This window comes from Canis lupus, chromosome 1 (assembly GCF_011100685.1).
Source record: "Canis lupus familiaris isolate Mischka breed German Shepherd chromosome 1, alternate assembly UU_Cfam_GSD_1.0, whole genome shotgun sequence".
Lineage (NCBI taxonomy): Eukaryota > Metazoa > Chordata > Mammalia > Carnivora > Canidae > Canis > Canis lupus.
The window spans coordinates 40,467,692-40,491,022 of record NC_049222.1 but is presented as its reverse complement, the minus strand read 5'-3'; the positions used below and the strand labels follow the sequence as shown (position 1 = coordinate 40,491,022).

At 40.4% G+C, this 23,331-nt stretch overlaps 1 protein-coding gene across 5 annotated transcripts in view; it reads right to left on the bottom strand.

Moving 5' to 3' along the window:
• Positions 1–12,381: 12,381 nt before the first annotated feature.
• TAB2 (TGF-beta activated kinase 1 (MAP3K7) binding protein 2) overlaps positions 12,382–23,331 on the bottom strand; it is a 90,786-nt gene continuing 79,836 nt past the window's right edge. For all 5 annotated transcript variants that reach the window (XM_038526307.1, XM_038526305.1, XM_038526309.1 and 2 more), the window contains one exon: positions 12,382–14,438. In XM_038526307.1, the coding sequence (XP_038382235.1) occupies positions 14,296–14,438 (143 nt within the window). In that variant the 3' untranslated portion in view covers positions 12,382–14,295. The remainder of the gene's footprint in view (positions 14,439–23,331) is intronic.

Genomic DNA, 23,331 nt, shown 5'->3' with positions numbered 1-23,331 from the left:
GCCTGTGTCTCTGCCTCTCTCTCTCTGTGTCTGTCATGAATAAATAAATAAATAAATAAAATCTTAAAAAAAAAAAAAGAATGGGGTCACTGTGGTATGTGGGTGTGAGCTGAAAATGCTGGATGGCTACATTATGGTGGCCCTCAGGGTGATCCCGAAAGACAACGGAGAGGGAAAATCTTCTGGTGTGGGGAGCTGTGAGCGGTGCACATGGCCATTCCCTTTGAGCGGAAGGAGAAGTGCCCTAAGAGACTAATACTGATCCCTGGGCAGTAGCCAATGGTCTGACTGTCTGATGAGGTGCTTGCAAAGAAAAGGACTGGACAACGGGAGAAAAGGAGGTCTGGGGTGGAGGCATGTGATGGCTATATGGGAGTGGGCGTGAAATAAGGTTTTTGCATCACACATTATGTGCACTGGAAAGCATCACTACAGAAGAGGCGATGAACAATCAAGCAGACAAAATGACTCAGCCAGTTGCCATTGGTCAGATTTTGTTATTGACCCCCTGGAACTGGCATGATGGGCACACGAGTGGAGGGGCTGTGGGGGCAACGATGGAGGTTAGTGCATGCCCAGCACAGAAGTGTCAGTTGCCAAGGCCAACCGAGTTACTTACTGCCTCTGCCTCTGCCTCTCTAGGCTCTCAGCCCTGGGGGCCAAAGTCGAGCCCCTGGTGCGGTCTAGTCCTTTTCTTGAAGGACGAGCACCAGCCTGCGGGTAGTCGTCGACATTTGACCCACCCTGTCCTGGAGGGGCCAGCGGTTGTTCTTCATAGACACCTGCTCTTGCTGGGGCTGGCTGTGCTGCCCAGAGAGCTCCAGCAGCGTCCTTGCAGGCGCTTCCCGAGGGCCTCACCCACCCACGCAGAATCCCACGCAGCAAACGAAACAAGATCGTCCCTTGATCATGATGATCGCTCGGTCGGCGGCGGAGGACCCGGAGGCCGCCCGTGTGGCCCCGCCCCCTCCGCGGACCGCGCGGCCGACCTGGTCCTCGGGCGGGGGCGCGGGCTCCCCTCCCCCCTCCCCCCCCCCCCAGGAGGCTGGGCCCCCCCGGGGTCCGGGGGCGGGAAAGCTCGCGTCCGGCCGCTTCTCAGGGGCCGAGGGGCTTGGAACGCGGAGTGTTAGAACCGAAACCGCAGCCTGCGGACCCAAAGGGATCCTGCTTTATGCAAATTCAGCACATCGCGCCCGGGGTTGTGGGGTCGCGGACGGCCAGGGAAGCGGGGCTGGAGGCGGGAGGCCGGAGCTCGGCACCTGGGAGCGGCGGCCAAGGTCGCCGTCCGTGTCCGTGGGTCCGTCCGTCCGTCCGTCCGTCCGTCCGGGGCCCCGGCACAGCTGCCGCTGTCCGCGAGGACGGGGATGGGTCGGGCGCGGGTTGAGGCCCCCGCGGGCCCGCATAGGCGGTGGGTGAACGCCCGCGGCCGACAAGGCCTGTACTCGCAGGCTGCGCGGTGACAGCTTCACGTGCATTTGCAGGCAGTGCCACCTGGGATGGAGTTGAGAGGGGCGGGTGTGGGGATGCCGACGGCTCCCCTGGGGCCCAGGACCCCCCCCCCCCCCGCCACCCATCCCCCCGCGGCTTCCTCCGCTTGACATTCGAGGCCTTGATCAACATCAGGTGCCTTGGGGCCCACCAGACCATGTTTGTGCTGTCTTTTGGAATTAATCGAAACTTTAATCCTCTGCTCTCTGCTCATAGTTTCTTTTGAGCTGTGGAAAATATCAGCCCTGTAAGAGAATAGTTCTGAAGGGAAAACTGAAAACAGCTTAAATTTCTCTCTGTCAAGTTTTTTCCGGGTGAGCAATGTTTTTAACTTAAAAATGTTCCCTTGTAATTATGCCTGTGTGTGTATTCGTGCTTTTCTTTTGCTTGACTTCCATTCTGTTCATTCAGCAGTTAGGAACGGTGCCACATAGGGCTCAGCTGATGAAAGACGCCCTCGGGATGTGCTTAGAAAGCAGGAACGCCGAGCCCCAGGAAAGAAACCACACGTGCGGTTTCCCAGTGCGGCATTAGGCGGGCAAGAGTCAACTTTTTGAGGTACCCTCCATACCCCTGTCCTTGTTAAACACAATATGGACTCAAAGACAGCAAGAAAGCAACAACAACAAAAAACGATGTTGGATTTGGGAATCCATCCAACTTAAAGAAAATCAGATGCTGCTCAGCATACCACAAATGCAAGATCCAAAGAGTGCAGTATTTAGAGCAAAATGTACCAGCGTTTGGGAGCTGCAATGTCAGTGCGGCTTACCTGATTATTTCCCTTTCCACCCCACCTCACCAGTATCGCCACGAAAACCAGTTCTGAAGTGATTAAAAGCTAATGTTCTGAGCATTTAGTAACATCCCGTGACTAACGAGGTTCTCCACTATATCACAAAAGCAGAAGGCAGAGAGCACTAAAGTGTATAGTTTTCAATAAAGGCAATGTTTGCTCACAGAAGTTTATTCTGAGTTTGAGCATATGCTATTTAAGAGGGAATCTGAGAACAAAATATATATGACAAGACCACTCTCAAAGCAATTGGGCAACATCTAGAGAAGGGACATAATGAAGCAGATGGCATGACAGTCCAGAGCTATGGGAGAGCCCAAGAGTATCACTGGGTCTCACTTACTGTCACATCACCGAGACCCAGTATGTTTAGCACATAGCATTTTTTGAATGGATAAAAAAGAAATAAAATTTCTAAATCAAGGTTTAACTGGAGAAAGTTGTTTGGGATTTGTCAGCATAAGATACTGCATAGTGAGTATAACCAGAGACATTAATTTTACATATAAGAGAATTACTAAAATTAAACATATATCTTAATGAAAACATATTTAAAGCTGGGAAAACTAAAGGTGGGTAGCTCCCTGCAGAATTCTATTTGTACTGCAGAGTTGAAGCTACCAGAAGGCCAGAGGCTGTGCCTCCGTTGTGTCCATTCCTGATGCTGGTGACTATGGAACATCAGATGGTGGCTGTATGGGTGTGTGAGCACCACCAGAACAAGGTGGCTCTTCCCTCCCCAATACTGAACGATCCTTTGGAAGAACCAGAAGAGCCAAAGTACTAGGGTGGCACTGATTTTGGTATACGTATGGCACAGTTCACTTGGCCTCTTCACAGTGCACAAGTATGTACCGATTTCACACTGAGCTCCCTTAGAACAAGATGACAACACAATGCTCCTAAACACAGGATGACTTCATGCAGTTATCTTAATTCAATAGTTTTACAGTTTGAGAATTAGATCAACCAGATATATTGGTCACCAGATAGATATAGTGGTGATAGAGAAGAATTGGTATATATACTATTAGTAGAAAGTTGTAAATCAAATACAAGTCAGCAACAGTGTGAATAATAGAAATTCCCCGTTTGGATGATGTCTGGAGTCTTGAGCGTTAGATATGTCAAGGTTTTACTTTATGCCTAATAATTACTAAGGGAGCATCTGTTGGTCACTTGTTTTGTATTTTTGCTTTTCCACTTACTTGCCTTTCTCATGGGTGTTTGTTCATCGGGATGGGGGAAAGGTATTGAAATATATATCAGATGTTTTCCCTCCCAAGGCTTCTTTTAAAACAAATTTACCATTTTAATTTATATATAATAAAAATACACTCATATAAATTACACAATTTTATGTAACAAAAGCATCCATTTATTTTTTTAATTTAAATTTTGTTAGTTAACATATAGTGCAATATTGGTTTCTGCAGTAGAATTAAGAGATTCATCAGTTACATACAGCACCCAGTGCTCATCATAACACCTGCCCTTCTTAATCCCCGTTCCCTATCTAGCCCACCTCCCCATCTCCCTCCAGCAACCCTCAATTTTCTTTCTATTGCTAAGAGTCACTTATGTCTCATTTCCCTCTCTCCTTTTTTCCTTCTCCCCTTCCTATATGTACATCTGTTATCTTTCTTTTTTTCCCATTTAAAAAAAAAAAAGATTTATCCATTCAGTTCAGAGAGAAAGCACGAGAGAAGCAGAGGGAGAGGGAGAAGGGAGGCAGATTCCCTGCTGAGTGCAGAGCCCCATGCACTGCTCAATCTGAGAAGCCAAGATCATGAGTGGAGCCAAACCCGGAGTTGGATGCTTAACTGACTGAGCCACCCAGGAATCCCATCTATTTTCCTTCTTAAATTCCACATATGAATGAGATCATATAGTATTTTTTTTCTCTTATTTTACTTAGCATCATACACCCTAGTTCTATCTATGTCATTGCAAATGGAAAGATCTCATTCTTTTTGATGGCTGAGTAATATTCCGTTGCATCCATATACCACATCTACTTTATCCATTCATCAGTTGATGGACATTTGGGCTCTCTCCATAGTTTGGCTATTGTTGATAATACTGCTATAAACAGTGGAGTTCATGCACTGTTTCAAATCTGTATTTTTATATCCTTTGAGTAAATACCTAGCAGTGCAATTGCTGGATCATAGGGTAGTTCTATTTTTGACCTTTTGAAGAACCTCCAAACTGTTCTCCAGAGTGGCAAAATGCATACACTTCTAAAAACTTCTGTGTCTTATGCCGTGGAGCTAGGGGGAGGCGGGGTGCGGAGGGAGGGGGGCGTGGAGGGAGGGAGGGAGGGAGGGGAGGAGGGAGGAGGGAGGGAGGGAGGGGGGGAGGAGGAGGGAGGGAGGGAGAGAGGGGGAGGGGACGGGAGGGCGGAGGGAGGGAGGGAGGGAGGGAGGGAGGGAGGGAGGGAGGGAGGGAGGAGGGAGGGAGGAGGGAGGGAGGGAGAGAGGGAGGGAGGAGGAAAGGAAGGAAACGGGGAAAGGAAGGAAAGGAAAGGACGGAAAGGACCGACAGGAAAGGTGAAAGGACAGAAGGAAAGTAACGGAAAGGAAAGTGAAGGCAGGATCCCGTACCGGAAATTAAGTACACGCGGCCGTAATTACCTTGAAGTCCTTCACTTTCACAATCAATTCCTTCCCTTCTTCCTTCTTCCCCTTCCTTCCTTCCTCCTTCTTCCTTCCTTTCCCTTCCTTCCCTTCCTTCCCTTCCTTCCTCTCTCTTTCTCTTTCTTTCTCTCTAGAGAGAGCAAGAGTGCATGAGAGCTGGGGGAAGGGGCAGAGGGAGAGGGAGGAGAATCCTAAGCAGGCTCCACACTCAGCACAGAGCCTGACTTGTGGCTTGATCTCACGAACCTGAGATTATGATCTGAGCTAACATCAAGAGTCAGATAGATGCTTACCTGACTGAGCCACACAGGCACCCTCAAATGCATCCATTTTTAAATGAGTTTTGACGAATGCAAATACCCATGGAGGCTTGCCATAATCAAGATGTAGAACATACACATCACCCCAAGAAAGTTCCCTTGTGCCTCCTTTCAGCGAATCCTATTCCACTGCTTCTGCACACAGTATAGTTTTGCCCTTTCTATAATGTTATATAAATGAAGTCATGAAGATGTACTCCTGTGTCTGGCTCCTTTCACTCAGCATAGCATTGAGATTCATGGATATCATTGCACAGTATTTATTGCTTTTGAATGCTGAGCATCCCCAACAGAGAGGCTGCAATCTGTTTATCCCTTCACCTATTCAATGTGGGTTGGTCTCTACTTTTTGGCTACTACGAATACAGCCACTGTCCATGTTTATGGACTTACATTCTCATTGCTCTTTTTACTTATCAAATCAAGTACACTCTTAATCTTGCTTCACAGCATGATTCAAATGACTTTTCTTTCCTGTACTCACCTTTCAGCCATGTGAGGTTACCTGCAGATCTCCGTGAAGCCCCTGTGGTTTCTGGGATCTGCCAGGGCTTTGGATCTCTGTGTTCAGCACTTGCCTTATGTTCTGTAAGTCCTATAAAGTCATCACAAACACTGAATTAGTAAGTACTAAACCACTGCGCCTAGGGCAAATACATGGTGAAGTTCCCACAGCCTCTGGTCGCGATTTCATCAACCAATTGATACGTGCCCTTGTTTTCTGTGTTCCTGTTTAATGTGTATTATTGACTCATTAACACTGAACTCACAGGCCAGGACACCATGACTTATGCCTGAACAAAGTGCATTTTCTCGGTGAGACACATCACAGTCTGCTTGCGCTCAGGAGCACTACACAGCACTACTATGCTTGGATCATTTTAAACAGCAAAATCACTGACAAGAAAGCACACAAGTGCACAAAGCGTGGCACTAACTGAACCGTAAAAACAGACACTTGTTTATGGTAGGAAGGCTGGAGCAAGAAGGCAGAGCACTGGCCCTTTGACCTCAGCTGGGAATGTGAGAGTCAGGAGACTTGGATTTTTCACCGGGCTGCACACGTCCATGAATGGCTATATAGTGAGCAGGCAAATTCACAGGCTACAGGATCTGAGATTGTGAGGATTGGCTGTGCGTGCACACTTATTTCCCCTTTGAAGCTCTAAGGCAGCGACTTTCCCTCCCTTGTCAAGTAACACTGCCTGGCTGATGGTAGGAATGTGCTGCTGGGAAGCATTTGAGGGAAGTAGCTGAAAAATAAAGCCATGCTAGGTCACTGAGTTTATAAGGTGAACTTAAAATTTGTTGTGCATCTGCTGAGTGCCAGGTCCACGTTGGGAACAGGATGTGCAGTGGCGAGCACAGGAAGAGGCCTTGGCCTCGCAAGTTAGAATAGGATTAGGAAGACTGGCAAAGGAGGGAGAAGCACGAGTTGAAATGTAAACTGTCTACTAAAATAATAAAGATGATTCCAGAGATCGAGAGCTGATAACTCACTGTAGCCATCTTGGAATAAGTAGGAATAAACATCAATTTGGTTAAAAGTGGGACTGGAGTTAGACTGCCTGATTTGAAATTCTGGCCCTGAGTCTTACCAGCTGTGTGACCCTGGGCAAGTCACTCAATCTCTCTCTGCCTCAGTTCCTCAACTATGAAATGGGGATACTATAACATCTACCTCTTTGGGCTCTTCTGGGGATTACATGAGTTCCTATTTGTAGAGCACTTAGAATAGTGCCTCACAGAGTGAGGCACAAAGCGCATGTTGGTCATTATCTAAAAAGATGCATAGCATCCAATTTGCTGAAGAAGTAGATCTTGTCAGATCAATTTAATTATGTTTGTGAGAGAAACAGGTAAATGGAACATGAGGTAGTTACATCTACATGGAAAATGCAGTCTTGGCCACCCAAGATCGTGAGATGTTCTGACCCCACAGGACTGAACCATGGTTGGTCCTGAGGCTAAGAATCGGCACAGCCATACTGCTCAGTCCCTTGGTGAGTGACATACAAACCTACTGAAAAAATGCCCAGATGTGTAGAGAAGGATTAATTTAGGATTCTCTTTACAGTAAACACTGAGAGAGAAATTAAAGTATAATCTAAAACACTAGAAAAAGTGTTTCTATAAAACTGTCAACAGCCACGAGATAAAAGCACTGACGGAATGAAAACAGACAACAAAAGCAAAGAGCAGGGGGAGTGACTGGATAGCATCCTTCTAAGGTCAGCTAGGTTCCATGGAACCGCTCTGAAAAGCATAGGCAGTGTGCTCTGCTGGTCACCCCCACAGTAAGAAATCTCCAATGCAAAAGCATATGACATGCAAGTGCCAGAAGACAAGCATTAAGCCCATTCTCTAAGTCAACCAGGATGCCCAAGTCCCCACATCCCAGCATAATTCCAAAAAATGGTTAGAGGAAGCTAGTCCCTAAGTGAAAGTGTATGAGGAACAACCGAAGGTACTTATTTTGTCTAGAGAAGAAAAAGCCAAAATGTTACTAAGTTGTACTTTTTGAGAATGAAAGGGAATTTCTGAGTATCATGCTTGTAGAAAACTGAGAAAGTAGAATCAATGAAGTTCCTTACAATTATAAAATCCTTTTACTTGTGGATGGATGAGTCTGTCAAAATGCTATGAAAATGAAAGCCTTGTACAAATCCAAGGGAGTCTCAAGATCTCTGCACTGCAGCAAATGTAGATTCCACAGCACAGATGCTCAGAGAAAAAAAAATGACAGTTGGCCTAAGGTTTTCAGCGAGTCCTGCTTATTCTTTATTTCACTTGTCTTAGAATGTGGGGGCCATTTGTTTCGTGTAATGTGAACCCACTGCATTTAGCTGTAGGTTATTAATGGTTGTGAACGGTAAGAGTTTGTGGTTGAGAGAAATGCAAGTGGCAAGTTTCAAAAACTTTGCTGTCATGTTTTTGCCACTTGATATTAAATATAATTATGCATTTTTTTATTAGGATACTTCAGTCTTAACAAAGAACACCTATCATTCATTGCAATGAGATTGCACGACTTGCTTCTCAGTCACTTAGTAGAGGGTGGCTGCCTGGGTTAGCAGTGTTCTAAGATGTGTAGACTGTCTATGAAAAGTATCTGGTTCTTCAGCATATGGGTTTGTGAAATAATTCTGTTAAAAACCAAAAGGTAATAATAGACTCCAAGCCAATTTGTATAAAACGTACACTTGTTTTACAGCATGCATCATATAGGCAGTCTGGGTCCTTTTCACCTTTCTTGGAAAAGGGGAGGAGAGGGTTATTACATCCTTAGCATTCAATTTTCTGGTTTCCTTCTTCTCTTGATTAGTCTTCTCAGGAAAAAAATTCTTCCACGTCCTTCTGCTTTGTGAGATTAAAAAGAATTGAGGGGTGTTTGGGTGGCTCAATCAGTTAAGCATCTTCAGCTCAGGTTATGAACTCAGGGTCCTAGGATCAGGGTTGAGCCCCACGTTGGGCTCCCTGCTCAGTGGGGAGTTTGCTGCTTCCTCTGCCTACCCCCAACCCCACCCATGCTCTTTCTCAAATAAAATATTTAAAACATTTGATCCTCATGATGTCTAAGAACAAGCAGCCACTCAAATATCCGAATCCAAGAAAAGGCAAAATTTAAGCTTTCAAGTAAAATTGGATATAAATCAGAAGCCTCTGTTTCAAATGCCAATTTCTATATTCCCACAGTTTCCATAAGGTCTCTACTTCTCTATACTCTTGCAGAACCACACAGACGATAACGGAAACATCCCATTAATTAGTTACATTTACATATCCCAATAGTATTGTGCTATCTCCCAGTATTTAAAATGCAAAGCATTCCTGGCCTGGCCTGGGAATCTTCAACTATTGATCCAATGGGAAAACATATACCAAATTCAAAATGGCTGTACCCATTGATTAACTTGGAATTAAGAGAACTGGTCCTCAAGAATCATTTACTGTGGAGACACAAAGGGCTCCTAATACCAACCCTGTCAGTAAATGGACAGGTCAAGGCAGCAATAAATGCCACGTGGGCACAAAATATAGCAAGTGCTACAAGAAGGTACAGTTTGGGAAGGCCTCATAACCTTGACCCCTGACCTGATCCTTCAAGGTTTAAACTTAAGTAGAGGAAATGGGACGGATGAAAGTACACTAGTGGGGACGTGCAAGATTAAAGGAAGTGAACAGGCCAATTTAGTTGAAGAGTATTGTCAGAAAGTAAGAAACCGTCTTGAAGATGTGGGTGAGAGGCTACAGAATATTGTAAGTAAGCCCAGTCAGCAATGGGGAGACGATAAAGATCTCCAAACAGGAGCGTATGGGTGTGATCTTCTAATCCCAATCCTAGCTGCACTGGGCCAGGTGAGAGTTAAACTGGAGGCAGGAGAACCACTTAGAGCAGTGTGGAAAAGGCACTGAGCTGCCAGGAAGTGATGGGTGGGCTCACGGGTGGGAATGTTTCCCTCAAAAATCTCTGGAAAGCACTTCCATGGTGAAAATACTATAGTATTTGTTCTCTGTGCTACGAGGATCCATACATTTTTGGAATGTAGTTGGGATCAGGGGACGGATGTATTCCTGCCCTAAGGGGTGAAAAAGGAGGCTAAAAGAAGGGGACTGGTAAAGAGAGAGAGGCTAGAACAAAGTGTACCTTGGTCAATTTTAGTCTTAAAACAAATGCTAATGTGCAAACATTGGAGTAAGTCCTTTGAAGAATTTGTTATACTCCATCATAAAATGTACATTTATTTTTTTAAAATATTTTATTCATTTATTCATGAGAGACAGAGAGAGGCAGAGACACAGGCAGAGGGAGAAGCAGGCTCCACGCAGGGAGCCTGATGTGGGACTCAATCCCGGGTCTCCAGGATCATGCCCTGGGCCGAAGGCAGGCGCCCAACCGCTGAGCCACCCGGGCATGCCTGTACATTCTTTAGATAGCTGGACATACAACAGAAATATAAACACACCTGATCTTTAGGGCAACCTTTGATAATTTTGTAATTTTTGCAAAGCAACTAACCTTTTGACATTAAAAGGCAGTCACTGAAATACCAAATTCTGGTCCACTGAGATGTCCCTAGACCAATTTAGACAAATAACAGCAAACTTACCGTTTTATTCACTGATACTGTTGAGAAAAATGCATCAAAACCATTCATTCAAAAACATGGCCCACTGTTTTAGGACAATGAAATTCCTAGTGAGAAGGGGTTGGCTCAGTTAGTTTCACATTAATGTCCTCAGTGCTCCTATGAGGCCGGTTTAACATAATTAATATAATTATCTTCATTTAACAATGAAGGGAAATAAAAGCAAAGAACTCTCCTAGGGTTACAGGGTCAATGTAGGGAGATGCCTGAATTGGACTTCAACTGTGCTGATTAGTAGGGCCTGAGTGGTCCACCTAGGAAACAAGGTGCCGTGGTGTTAAAAATGCAAAGGCACTGAATATAGAATTGATGAATCACTATATTCTACATCTGGAACTAATATAACATTGTATGTTAACTCTACTGGAGTTTAAAAAATAAAAAAATGCAAGCGCTTTCATAATCTTTCTAAATAACTAGGCAAGTCAAACTATTATAATGTAACACAGCAGTTCTATTTTTGAACCTATAATATAGGAATCTGTAGTTGCAAAGACAATGCATTACTGATCATTTTTGTATGACACTCCCTTAAAAAAACCAACCAAAACATACTGTTTTTTTCCCCACTTTTAACAAATATAAAGCTACAAAACTGTTTTCTTTAAAAGTCTTTTCTCTCAAGTTGCCTTATTTTCAGATGGAAGCAATAAAAATTAAAATGCAGCCCTGAACCATTTCATCTTCAAGTAATATGGATATAATAATTGTAGCATCTAAAAACTGGTGCCAAAAATATGTTCATTTATCATAGAGAAATGTAAGTATTTTGTAATATTATAAGGGAAACTATGCATTTTCTAAGGCAGTAGAGCCAACTTCAATTACTCATGGAGGGGATATTAGACCTTATGCCATTCACTTCTTAAACCCATCACTGCTCACTAAACTGTCCCAACAATATTCAACCAGGATAGAGGTAATTGAAATGTCAGTAAAGTCTGCAATTTACTGTGCTTGGATCAAAATATGTTTGAAGTTAATGGCTAACATAGTTTTGACTGTCTATGGATAGGACTGTCTGCATAATTTAAATTCTCCAACATAAAGTCAATTAATATTAGGCTGCAGATTGATCTAGATCAGTCATTTAAAGAAGTAAATGGAAATTTTACAAGAAAAAATTAATTTTCCTATTTCCCAGAAAAATCTGCAATACAACATGCATCTTTGCATAATGTATTAGTTATAATAGCACATACTGGCCACTATTCTGTTAATACAGAGGTTTTCCTGAGAAGTCAAGTTACATGAACTGCCAATTGCTGCCCACCTCCCCCTTAAATATAGAGAATATCCGCACCCAAGGATAATTAGTGATGAGAAACAGAAGTTTATCTTTCCATCTGAGGTTCTTAGTACCTATAATTCTATTTTAGTGCAGTAATTCCTGAAGGTGGTTTCCAGACCACCAGCTTCATATTCCTCGGCAAAGAGTATTTCTGTCCCACTAAGTTTAAAAGACCAATGGAGGCAAGGTAGGGCTTTCTACAGTCATGGCAAAGAGACCAGCGAATGCTACTCTGCCTTTTTCAAGCTCAGAAAAACCAAGTTATGTCTCTTGAAAACTCTTAATATAGAGGTTCTCTTCAAGAGAAGCACCACTGGGATCCTCAGCACCTACACATTATGGAATCAAACATTGTTAACTGAATGACTCCTCAGGCCAAGTGACCCCAAGATATCCTGTTTTCAGTGAGGTAAGCTTTAAAAACCCAAAAGAAATGAAAGGAGAAATAATAAGTATGAAAAAGCAATATCCTTTTGGGGAGGAGGTTCAGCTGAAACAATGGTCACTCTCTTCCATTAGTTAAAAAGCCTGGGGGAATGGAGAAAAATAATCCAAGAAAGGCAGCTGAATGCCATGATGTCACGAGAAGACTCTAGAGAATGAGTTTTCTCTGATTTCAATTAACTATCAAATGTTCTGCTGAGGTATAAATTGTCTTCTATCCCACAAACTTTAAAAACAAGTCACAAAATCCAAATTAGAATATAAGTTTTTTAATTTTTATAAATAACTTATCTGTTACAAAGATAGTTTACCCAGCTAAATCACAAAACCATCAACTCAAGATATCCAAATTACGTTTTATTAATAAAACAAGTAAAAACTGATTTATCAATCTTCACATAGAACTGCAGATGAAGCTGAAAAACAAGGCCTACTTTTAAAACAAAATGCATCAAATGTAAGGGCTTTGGGTCTATGGTCTAATTAACTAGGATTGTCATATTTCTTCCCATATACAAGATGCAAAGCCTGGAAGTCACGGCTTTGACATTCATATAGATCACTTGTAATAATCCTGCTTGTATAACAAATATCCATTTGCAGACATTTACAATGGGTGACAGTCAACATCATCTCCTACCTTTTGCTACATTTCAGCACTTCCCTTAGCCCCATTCTAAGCACTGATATATAATTTCATAATTCTGTTTTTTAAATGCATACTGTTATTTCCTTTTCTTGATTTCATTTAGTTATATACATTCCCGATCATCTGAATATTTATTTTCCTTATAAAAATATATCATCAAAATAAAGAGATGCTTGAGGTTGCTTCAGTGTTCAAGTTTGCTCGTTTTTCTTTTTTTCCAGCTTTCCTTCAGTTGTCCTAAATATGACTAGCCTCGTTTTATAAATACACATGATACTGCCACCAAGTCAGGTTTAGAAATGGATTGCCCCGACAGTAAAGCATTTAAACTTCTCCCCAAACCAGGGCTGTAGGTAACTGCTGCTGTTGCTGGTTTTGAAAACTGTACTTTCCCAATAGTAATCTCTTGTGAAAGTTCTGTGGGACACCAGGCAGATGAAGCAAGCTTAACCTGTTGCTCTGTCAGTGGGTTAAAAATATCTTTTGTTTTAAGCTTCCCTGTGGAAGATCAGTGTGTCGTGCCACCCACTGCTGAAGTCGGCAGATATAGTGTGACTTACAGACAGAAGCCTTGTAGTATCTCCTGCAATGCAGTGTGCAGCATCTGCATGTCTTCACAGAACAGCGGTACTCATGAGGGCAAAGTACAGAATAAGTAGAGGAAAGTTATTTTGTGCACAGTTTCATTTCATTAATGCTTTTTTATTTTAAGGCACTGCTTCTCTCAGGTAAGGCTTAAAAAGGGACATGATCGTGCTTAATCACTAAAAGGAAAAAAGAAAATTAGTTAACAAAAGACTATTACACTATACATATAGAAATATAAGAAAATAATAAAGAAAAGAAATCACTTAAAGCAGACTCGAGAGATCTGTACAGTAGGAAAAGCTTCGGGATATTTCACTGCATGTTTGTACAGACAATGCATGCTGCTTTCCTTTTCATCTTTAGACCCCAGATGCTGGCTTCACAGAGTGGAGACGTTTTCAGGGAAGACAAAGACGAGGCCAAGAGTACCACAGATTCATGGAGTTCTTCCCCTACCCATTGGCACCTTGCGGCAGCAAACAGTTTTTCAATAGTTATACCTTGTTCCTTTTCTTCATGTTTGTAGTGTTTCACCGAAAGCTTTCAAAAAAAAAAAAAAAAAAAAGGCCATCGTTCTATTCCTTCCTCCTGTCAAAATTCAGTAGTGACATGAGGGGACAAGGTACTGGGCACACCTAGGCATTAATATATCGACAATTATCCACAATGGGCTACTGGTAACACTGTACGTAGTTAGGCAGCGGGCAACCAAGTCTCTCAGCAGATTCCCTCATGTGATGAATTTCAACTGCCCATGACATTAGACTGAGGTATTATTAGCTCTGTGGGCTGACATTTAACATTAGCACACACCATCTCGTCACACCTTCAATTTGACAAAATCCTATGTAGCAGTGAAACTTTTCCCCTGATGACAGACTAGGTTTCTTGAACTTCCAATGTGGTTTTAGAGCTATAGTGCCTTTTGGCTCAGAAATGCCTTGGCATTTCACACTGTTCACAGCGGATTAAGGCTGGATGGTTCAAAAAAGTACAGGCAGTACAATTCCACTGAGCCCCCTCATCGTCTTCTGTGTCTTGAGTCTTTGGTGTTTTGATGGTGGACCTTTGATCTGTAAGGAAGCAAACGAATTATTTTAGAAGCAAAAAATCACAAAGTCATAAATTACTGGCAACTTTAAGCACCATTTGGATTGCAAAGCATGAAGCAGCCTGTTCAACCAAATAATGCAGCTAGCTGAAGCTGACACACGTGCTCCATTCTCACCAACCTCTGGCGCTTCTCTGCTGGGGAATACCAACATGGACGTGATGGGGTCCCCTCACTATCTCCTTCAGGGGGAAAAGAGCATTCTTTTCTTGAGTTGATAGCAGGAGAAAAGGGAAATCAATCCATATGGGAACCAACAGCAACGATTCCCATGTCACCTTGAGACTGTGAAAAATGTCCTACTACCATACAGTAGTAGACAGTGAGCCTACTGAACTGAACTTAGATTTTTGTTCCCCACTGAAGAAGTATTTATATTTGTTTTCTATCAGGAATGGATGTTTTTGTTAAATGTTCTCTATCTGCTAAAAATATAAGCCTTGAACAACACAAATAAAAGAGAAACATGAGCTAATTTCTAAAGTCTTAACTGTATCTCAATAGTAGACTTCGGGAAGTAAATCTGTGTAAAAATTCTACCTTACTTTATTTCTTAGTTTAGTTTGAAATCATTATTTATTATAGAACAATAGAGGTTGAGGGCTGCAAGAGTGGAGTTCTGCTCCTGGCTCTGCTTCTCACTCTTCTTTGTTCTCTGATCTTAGATAAACCAGGTCTTCAGGTCTACTCCTTCCTAGAAAGTGAAGCCACTGCAGCCTTGAGGCTGATGTTCTACAGTGTTTGGAAGGATTAACATAGCTTAAATGTAAGGGATAATTACATTCCTCTTCCAAGGTTGTGCCTAAGATGAAAATTACATTTATGAAACTACTTTTTTTGGAAGGGGGCAGATCCCATTAGAAATTTAGGGTAATATTCCTACAAATTAGTTTAGGGAGGTATAAAAAAAATGCAGCATGCATTGCTAGAGCTCTCCTGTCAAGGTTAACCATGTAAAGATTCAAACTATGTTAAAACACTGTGTATTAATTTGCAAATTCCACCTACTCCACTACTCTACTGAGTTGGTAACTATATAACTTTTCTGTTAATTTAAAAGATAAACAGGTAAAATAGAGAAAATCAAGCTTTTACAACAAATCTAAAATAATTAAGTGATGTTTGGCATTCTGACCTATTTAGCAGCACTATTATTTACTGATTAGTCCAAAGGAACACTTTATTGCAAAATTGTCAACCTGAGGAAATAGTCACAATTTTCAGGCATCATGACCATTTTTGACACAGGCAAGAGCAACCTGAGAGTGCTATTTATACAATAATTTTCTTTAAATTGAGTAATTTAAAAATATCTAGTTAAGGCTCATTTAAATAAAAATACTTGAAAAATTGAGGGTCTGATAATACTAGTTAAAATAAATAGTTAAAATTTTGTTTGGACTTTTTACCACATAAAATAATTTTATACTTCATACTTGGGAAACATTTTATAGGATGATTGTTTTAATCCGGGCCTCCATCCTACTTACTAGAATTTTGGTCTCACTTAGGTGTTAGAAAACATTCCCACCTGGCACATTTAAAAAACTGTCTAACCTTTTTAACTACAAAGACTTTTAGGAAGGTAGACTACTTGTATTAACACTATTATTAATATCTAAGGTAATCAACAGGAGACCTACAGAGTTTTTTTAAATGAAAAATCTCCAATGATTTTCCTATGTCTGCACAATCTCATTTGGTATTTAAACTTACAAATCTTTTTATTACAGATATTTGGAAACCAGAATTTAGAGGAAGTTAGATTGTAAAGAATGGCATGTGATTTCCACACTAATTTTAGCTATTTAAAAAAATAAAACACTGCAGTGTAAAGCAGAACTGCAAAATCAGTTCTAACTAAATAAACCTCTACAAATGAAACTAGTAAATTCTCTATTTTAGCCTGAAGGCAAAAATATTTGATTCATATTTCTCCAAAATAGCATACAAGCTTCTATTGTTTCTGAAAAAGCTTTTAATGGATTTTTTTTTTCCTTTTTGGGGTAATAATTGCCATATTTCATCGTATTTGACATGTTATAAACTTTTTAAATTGAAGTATAGTTGATGTACACTGTTGTATTAGTTTCAGGCGTACAGCGCAGTGATTCAACAATTCTATACGTTATACAATGCTCACCACAATGTAGTTACCATCTATCACCATACAAAGTTATTACAATATTATTGACTATATTCCCTATGCTGTACTTTTCATCCCTGTGACTTATTTTATAACTGGAAGTTTGTACCACTTAATCTCCTTCACCTAGTTTGTTCATTTCTTCCCACCCCAGTGACCATTAGTTTGTTCTCTGTTTATTAGTCTGCATCTGCTTTGTTTTGGCAGTTTTTTTTTTTTTGATTCCAAATATAAGTGAAATCATATGGTGTATTATCTTTGTCTGACTTATTTCACTTAGCATAATACTATCTAGGTCCACCATGCTGTTATGAATGGCAAGATTTCATTCTTATGGCTGAATAATATTCCATTGCACCCCCCCCTCCCCCCCACACCTTTATTCATTTATCTATCAACAGGCTCTTAGGTTCCTTCCGTATTTTGGTTATTTTAAATAATGCTGCAATAAACATAGGTGTGCATGTATCTTTTCAAGCTAGTGTTTTCATTTTCTTTGGGTAAATACCCGGCAGTGGAATTACTGAACTGTGTGGGATTTCTAATTTTTGAGGGAATTCCATCCTATTTTCCACAGAAGCTACACCTATTTAGATTCCCACCAATAGTACACAAAGGCTTCCCCTGTTCTCCACATCCTCATCAATACTTGTTATTTCTTGTGTTTTTAATACTAGCCACTCCTGACTGGTGTGAGGTGTTATCTCACTGTAGTTTTGATTTGCCTTTCCCTCATGATGAGTGGTACTGAGCATCTTTTCATGTCTGTTGGCCATCTGCAGGTCTTTGTTGGAAAAATGTCTATTCAGGTCCTCTGTCCATTTTAAAATTGGGTTATTTGGGTTTTTTTGGTGTTGAGTTATAGGAGTTCTTTATATATTTTGGATATTAATCTCTTATCAGATATATGGTTTGTGAATTTTTTCTCCCATTCAGTAGTTGCCTGTTCCTTTTATTTTTTTAAGATTTTATTTATTTATTCATAGAGATGCAGAGAGAGAGAGAGAGAGAGAGAGAGAGAGAGGCAGAGACACAGGCAGAGGGAGAAGCAGGCTCCGTGCAGAGAGCCTGACGTGGGACTTGATCCCGGGACTCCAGGATCATGCCCTGGGCTGCAGGCGGCGCTAAACCGCTGCGCCACCGGGGCTGCCCCCTGTTCCTTTTATTGATGATTTCCTTGCTGTGCAAAAGCTTTTCAGTTTGATAATTGCTTTTGTTTCCTTTGTCTGAGGAGACATATCTAGAAAAATGTCACTAAGGCCAATGTCTAAGAGGTAACTGCCTGTTTTAAGAATTTTTTCATTTCAGGTCTTACATTTAGGTCTTTAATCCATTTTGAGCTTATAGCAGTCTAATAGTCTCAATTTACTGAAGAAACTATTTTTTTCTCCATTGTACATTCTTTCCTCCTTTTTGTAGATTAATGGATGATATAAGTGTGGGTTTATTTCTGGGCACTCTACTCTGTTTCATTGATCTATGTGTCTATTTTTGTCCCAGTACCGTATCTGAAATCTGGGACTGTGATACTTCCAGCTTTGTTCTTTCTCAAGACTGCTTTGGCTATTTGGGGTCTTTTGGGTTCCATACCTTATTTGTTCTAGTTCTGTGAAAAATCCCATTGGTGTTCTGGTATGGACTACACTGAATCTCAATGTAGATTCCTTTGGTAGTACAGACATTTAACAGTAACAATTCTTCCAATTCATGAGCATGGTATACCTTTCCATTTGTTTGTGTTGTTTTCAATTTCTTTCATCAATGTCTTACAGTTTTCAGAGAACAAGTATTTTTTCCTTCTTGGTTAAATTTATTCATAGGTATTTTAGTTTTCTTTCATGCAATTATGAATGGGATTGTTGTCTTAATTTCTGCTACATTGTTGTTAGTGTACAGAAATGCAACGGATTTCTGCATATTAATTTTGTATCCTGCAACTTTTTTTTTTTTTTTTTTTTAATTTTTATTTATTTATGATAGTCACAGAGAGAGAGAGAGAGGCAGAGACACAGGCAGAGGGAGAAGCAGGCTCCATGCACCGGGAGCCCGACGTGGGACTCGATCCCAGGTCTCCAGGATCGCGCCCTGGGCCAAAGGCAGGCGCCAAACCGCTGCACCACCCAGGGATCCCCATATCCTGCAACTTTGAATTCATTTATTAGTTCTAATAGTATTTTTGGAGTCTTCAGGATTTTTTTTTTTAAGATTTTATTTATTTATTCATGAGAGACACAGAGAGACAGACAGAGAGGCAGAGACCTAGGCAGAAGGAGAAGCAGTCTCCCTGCAGGAAACCTGATGTGGGACTTAATTAGGATGCCAAGATCATGGCCTGAGCCGAAGGCAGACGCTCAATCACTGAGCCACTCAGGTGTGCCTCTTCAGGATTTTCTACATAAAGAATCATGTCATTTGCAAATAGTGACAGTTTTAATCCTTCCGTATCAGTTTAGATACCTTTTCTTTTTCTTGTGTGATTGCTGCAGGTATGAATTTCCAATTGAATAAATGTTGAATAAAAATGTCAAAAATGGACATCCCTGTCTTGTTCCTGATCTTAGAGGAAATGCTTCCAGTTCTCCACCAATGGTTACAATGTTAGCTATGGGTCTGTCATATATTGCTTTTATTTTGTTGAAGTATGTTCTTTTCAAATACTGAGTTTTTATCATGAAGAGATTGAATTAGGCAAATGCGTTTTTTGCATCACTTTGTTAATATGGTGTATCATGTTGATTGATTTTAAACCATCCTTGGATCCCTGGCATAAGTCCCACCTGACTATGGTCAATGATCCTTTTAGTGTATTGCTGAATTGCATTTGCTAATATTTTGTTGAGGATTCTTTGATCTAAGTTCATCTGGGATACTAGCCTGTCATTTTCTTTTTTTGTAGTGTCTTTGGTTTTATCAGCATAATGCTAGCCTTGTAGAATAAATTTGGAAGTTTTCCTTCCTCTTTTATTTTTTGGAATAGTTTAAGAAAGATACTAACTCTTCTTTAAATGTTTGGCAGAATTCACCTGTGAAGCCATCTGCTCCTGGACTTTTGTTTGTTGAGAGTTTTTTGATTCCAGATCTGATTTCGTTATTAGTAATAGGTCGGTTCAGATTTTCTGTTTCTTCAGTCCTGGAATAGTGCAAATTTATTTCTAGGAATTTATCCATTTCTTCTAGGTTGCTGAAATCTTGGCTTGAAATTTTTCATAGTAATCCCTTATAATCCTTTGTATTTCTGTGATGTTGGTTTTTACTTCTCTTTCATTTCTGTTTTATCCACTCTCCTTTTTTCCTGATGTGTCTGATTAAAGGTTTATCAGTTTGCTTATGTTTTCAAAGAACTAGATCTTGGTTTCATTGATCTTTTCCATTTTTCTTAGACTCCATTTTATTTATTTCTACTCTGATCTTTATTATTTCCTTCCTTCCTTCTACTAACTTTGGGCTTCTAGTTTCATAGCATTGTGGTTGGAAAGATGCTTGACATGATTTTGGTGTTCTTAAATTCACTGAGACTTGTTTTGTGGCCTAATGTAATCTATCCTGGAGAATGTTCCATGCATACTTGACCATATGTATTCTGCTGGTTTTGGATGAAATATTCTCTATTTGTTAAGTCCATGTGCTCTAATGTTTGCTTTCACCTGGGAAATTTTTTCATTTCATTATTTTCTTATTTCTAGTTATGGCTTTTTCTTATCCCTTTAACATTTCTTATTATGCTGGATTAGTGGTGATGAGCTCTAACCTTCGTTTGGAAAACTCTAGCTCTTCAATTCTAAATGATAATCTTGTGGAGTAGTAGTCTTGGTTGCAGGTTTTTTCCTTTCAGCACTTTGACTATATCATGCTACTTCCTTCTGGCTTCAGAGTTTCTGTAGCAAAATCAGCTGACAGTCTCATGGGATTTTTCCTTATATATAACTAGTTCCTGTTCTTTTACTGCTTTAAGATTCTCTATCTTTAATCTTTAACATCTTAATTATGTGTCTTGGTGTGGACCTCTTTGGGCTCATCTTATTTGGGACTCTCTGTGCTTCCTGAACCTAGATATCTATTTTCTTCCCTAGGTTAGGAACACTTTCAACTCTTTAAATAAGTTTTCTGCCTTTCTCTTGCTCTCCTCCATCTGGGACCTCTATAATATGAATGTCTCTATTCTTGATGTCCCAGAGGTCCCTTAATCTATCCTCATTTCTTAATGTTCTTTTTTCTTTTTGCTCATTTCTTAATATTCTTTTTTCTTTTGCTTGGGTCCTTTCCATTACCCTGGCTCCAGATGGTTTATCTGTTCTGCATCCTCTAATCTGATTTCCTCTAGTGTATTTTTCATTTCACTAATTGTATTCTTCAACTCTTAATATTTTGTATCTCTTTGTTAAAGTTCTCACTGAACTCACCCACTCTTCTCTCAAATTTGATGAGCATCTTTATGACCATTACTTTTAATTCTTTATCAAGTAGATTGTTTATTATTTCTGTTTCATTTAGTTCCTTTTCTGTAATATTTTTTTGGTTTGGAACACATTCCTGTCTCATTTTGTTTGACTTTCTGTGTTTGTTTCTATGAATTAGGCAACATAGCTACCTTTCCCAGTCATGAAGGAGAAGCTCTGTGTAGGAATGTCCCTGTATAGACCACATGTGCCTGGCAGCTTTGGCTGGCTTGTTGGAGCTATACCAAGTATGAATGAAGTCTTAGAGTACTCCATGCAGGAATGCCCTGGTAGGATGGCTGGAGCTGTAGTGGGTGCAGGCTGAGGGAGTACTAGTGTGCACTGAACTGTTGGCCACCTTAGTGGGATAGCTAGAGCTCAGGTGGGCACAAGGACAGGGGGGCTATTCTGGAAAAATGGCTGGAGCTTGTGTGGAAAGAGGTCCAAGTTTTGCTGAGAGGGCAGGGTGACTAGAGTGTCTAGACTCTGCTGCCATGTATGCTGTCAAGGTGGTGGGAGAAGGTAAACATGGTGCTTGCCTGCACTTCAGACCCTAGAGAGAGTTCCAACAGTTCTCCCATTTGACAGATACTTGGTAAATGGGTTGTATTCACTTATATTCTAGTTGCCCTTAATTTTATTTCTTTAAAGCAGCTTTTTATTTATTTTATAGAGATTGAGAGACCACAAGCAGGGCGGGGGTAGGGGCAGAGGAAGAAGCAGATTCTGCACCAAGCAGGGAGCCTGATCCAGGGCTCAATACCAGGACCCCAGGGCCACGACTGAGCTGAAGGCAGACGCTTAACCAACTGAGCCACCCAGGAACTCCTCTAGCTACCCTTTATAGTTTTTTAGGGGGCCAAGGTGGGCAAATTGGTGCATGGGTCCCTCAAGTGCTCTCTCTCTCCACTGAGTTCACACAGGGGGTGGGGTTCCCATGGTTCTGTTTCTCTATTTCTCCTAATCTCTATATGGTCCTTCTATCCTTTGTTCTGAAGAAGCTGTTAAATCAGACCACAGTTCTTCATCAAAGGAACTGCTCTATACATAGGTGTATATATAGTATGTCTTTGAGAAGAGGTGGGTTCAGGATCTTTCTATGACACTATCTTGGACCCCTCCCCCTGACATATTATAAATTTAAGGAAAAGCTTCCATCTGTGCTTTTTACTGTTCTACCTTTCCTTACTTTTTATCATGAAAAAATTTAAACATATATAGAAATAGAATAGTAAAATAAATCCTCATGTTCTTATCCTGGTTCAAACTGTCAAGACTAATCTTATTTCATTATTTTCCACCTACCCTCCATCTATATTCTCTCCTATACTCAACACATCAGTACTAGATTATGTTGAAGCAAAACAGGAATCCTTTTATAAGAAAAACTAGTTTTTGAGAATGAAAAAATTATATTAAAGCAACTCATTCAAAATCTAGAAATACTTTGCTTACTTTAAGGAACTAGGGTATGCCACTATTTTCTTTATTCCTTTATTCAATTAATATCCAAACAGCATCCAGTATTTTAACCACTACTTACTGTGACAAATGCCCTATTATCACTTTTGCTCTTCTGTAGTAATCATTCATTGCATTCCAGCTAACTACATTTAGAAATATTAAAAAAAACAAAAACCAAAAAACTCATGAAGATACAATGAGTCCTAATCAAATTAAGTTTTTTTTTTTTTTTTTTTTATAAAAAGAGGGAATAGAGAGAATAGGATACCTGGTGAGAATGTGAAAAGCCTTGTAACAAGCCAAAGAGCTAGTAACATCCTTATTCTTCTTTGTTCTCATTTCTCTCTATACTTTAATTCCTTGAGTAAAAAAATCCACACCTTAGAGTTTTGTATGCATACAAAAGTACCAATGGTGTAAAATGATAGGTAGCGATTTTTCAAAAATAATTCATTTGAAATTCAGAGTATTTTGATTATACAGAATCATGCATAAGCAGAATACTCATGAAAAATAAACTTCCCTAAGGTGTTTTCTTCATTAGTTATCTAAAATTTTAAAGAGTACAAATTTTTGCACCTGATTATTTTATTTCCAAGACTTGCTATTTTAGGAGTATATAATGACTCCTAAGGACATGCAATATTACTTTTAAAGAGTAATCCTTTTACTTTTGCATCCCCCCCATCCCCAGCATTTAAGTGAAAATAAATAACTATCTTCCTAATGAATTAATCCAAAAATGCCAAAGCTTGAGGCACTTCTAGAGTGGAAGGTTGCTACAAACAAAATTTTCTAAAATCTTGCTT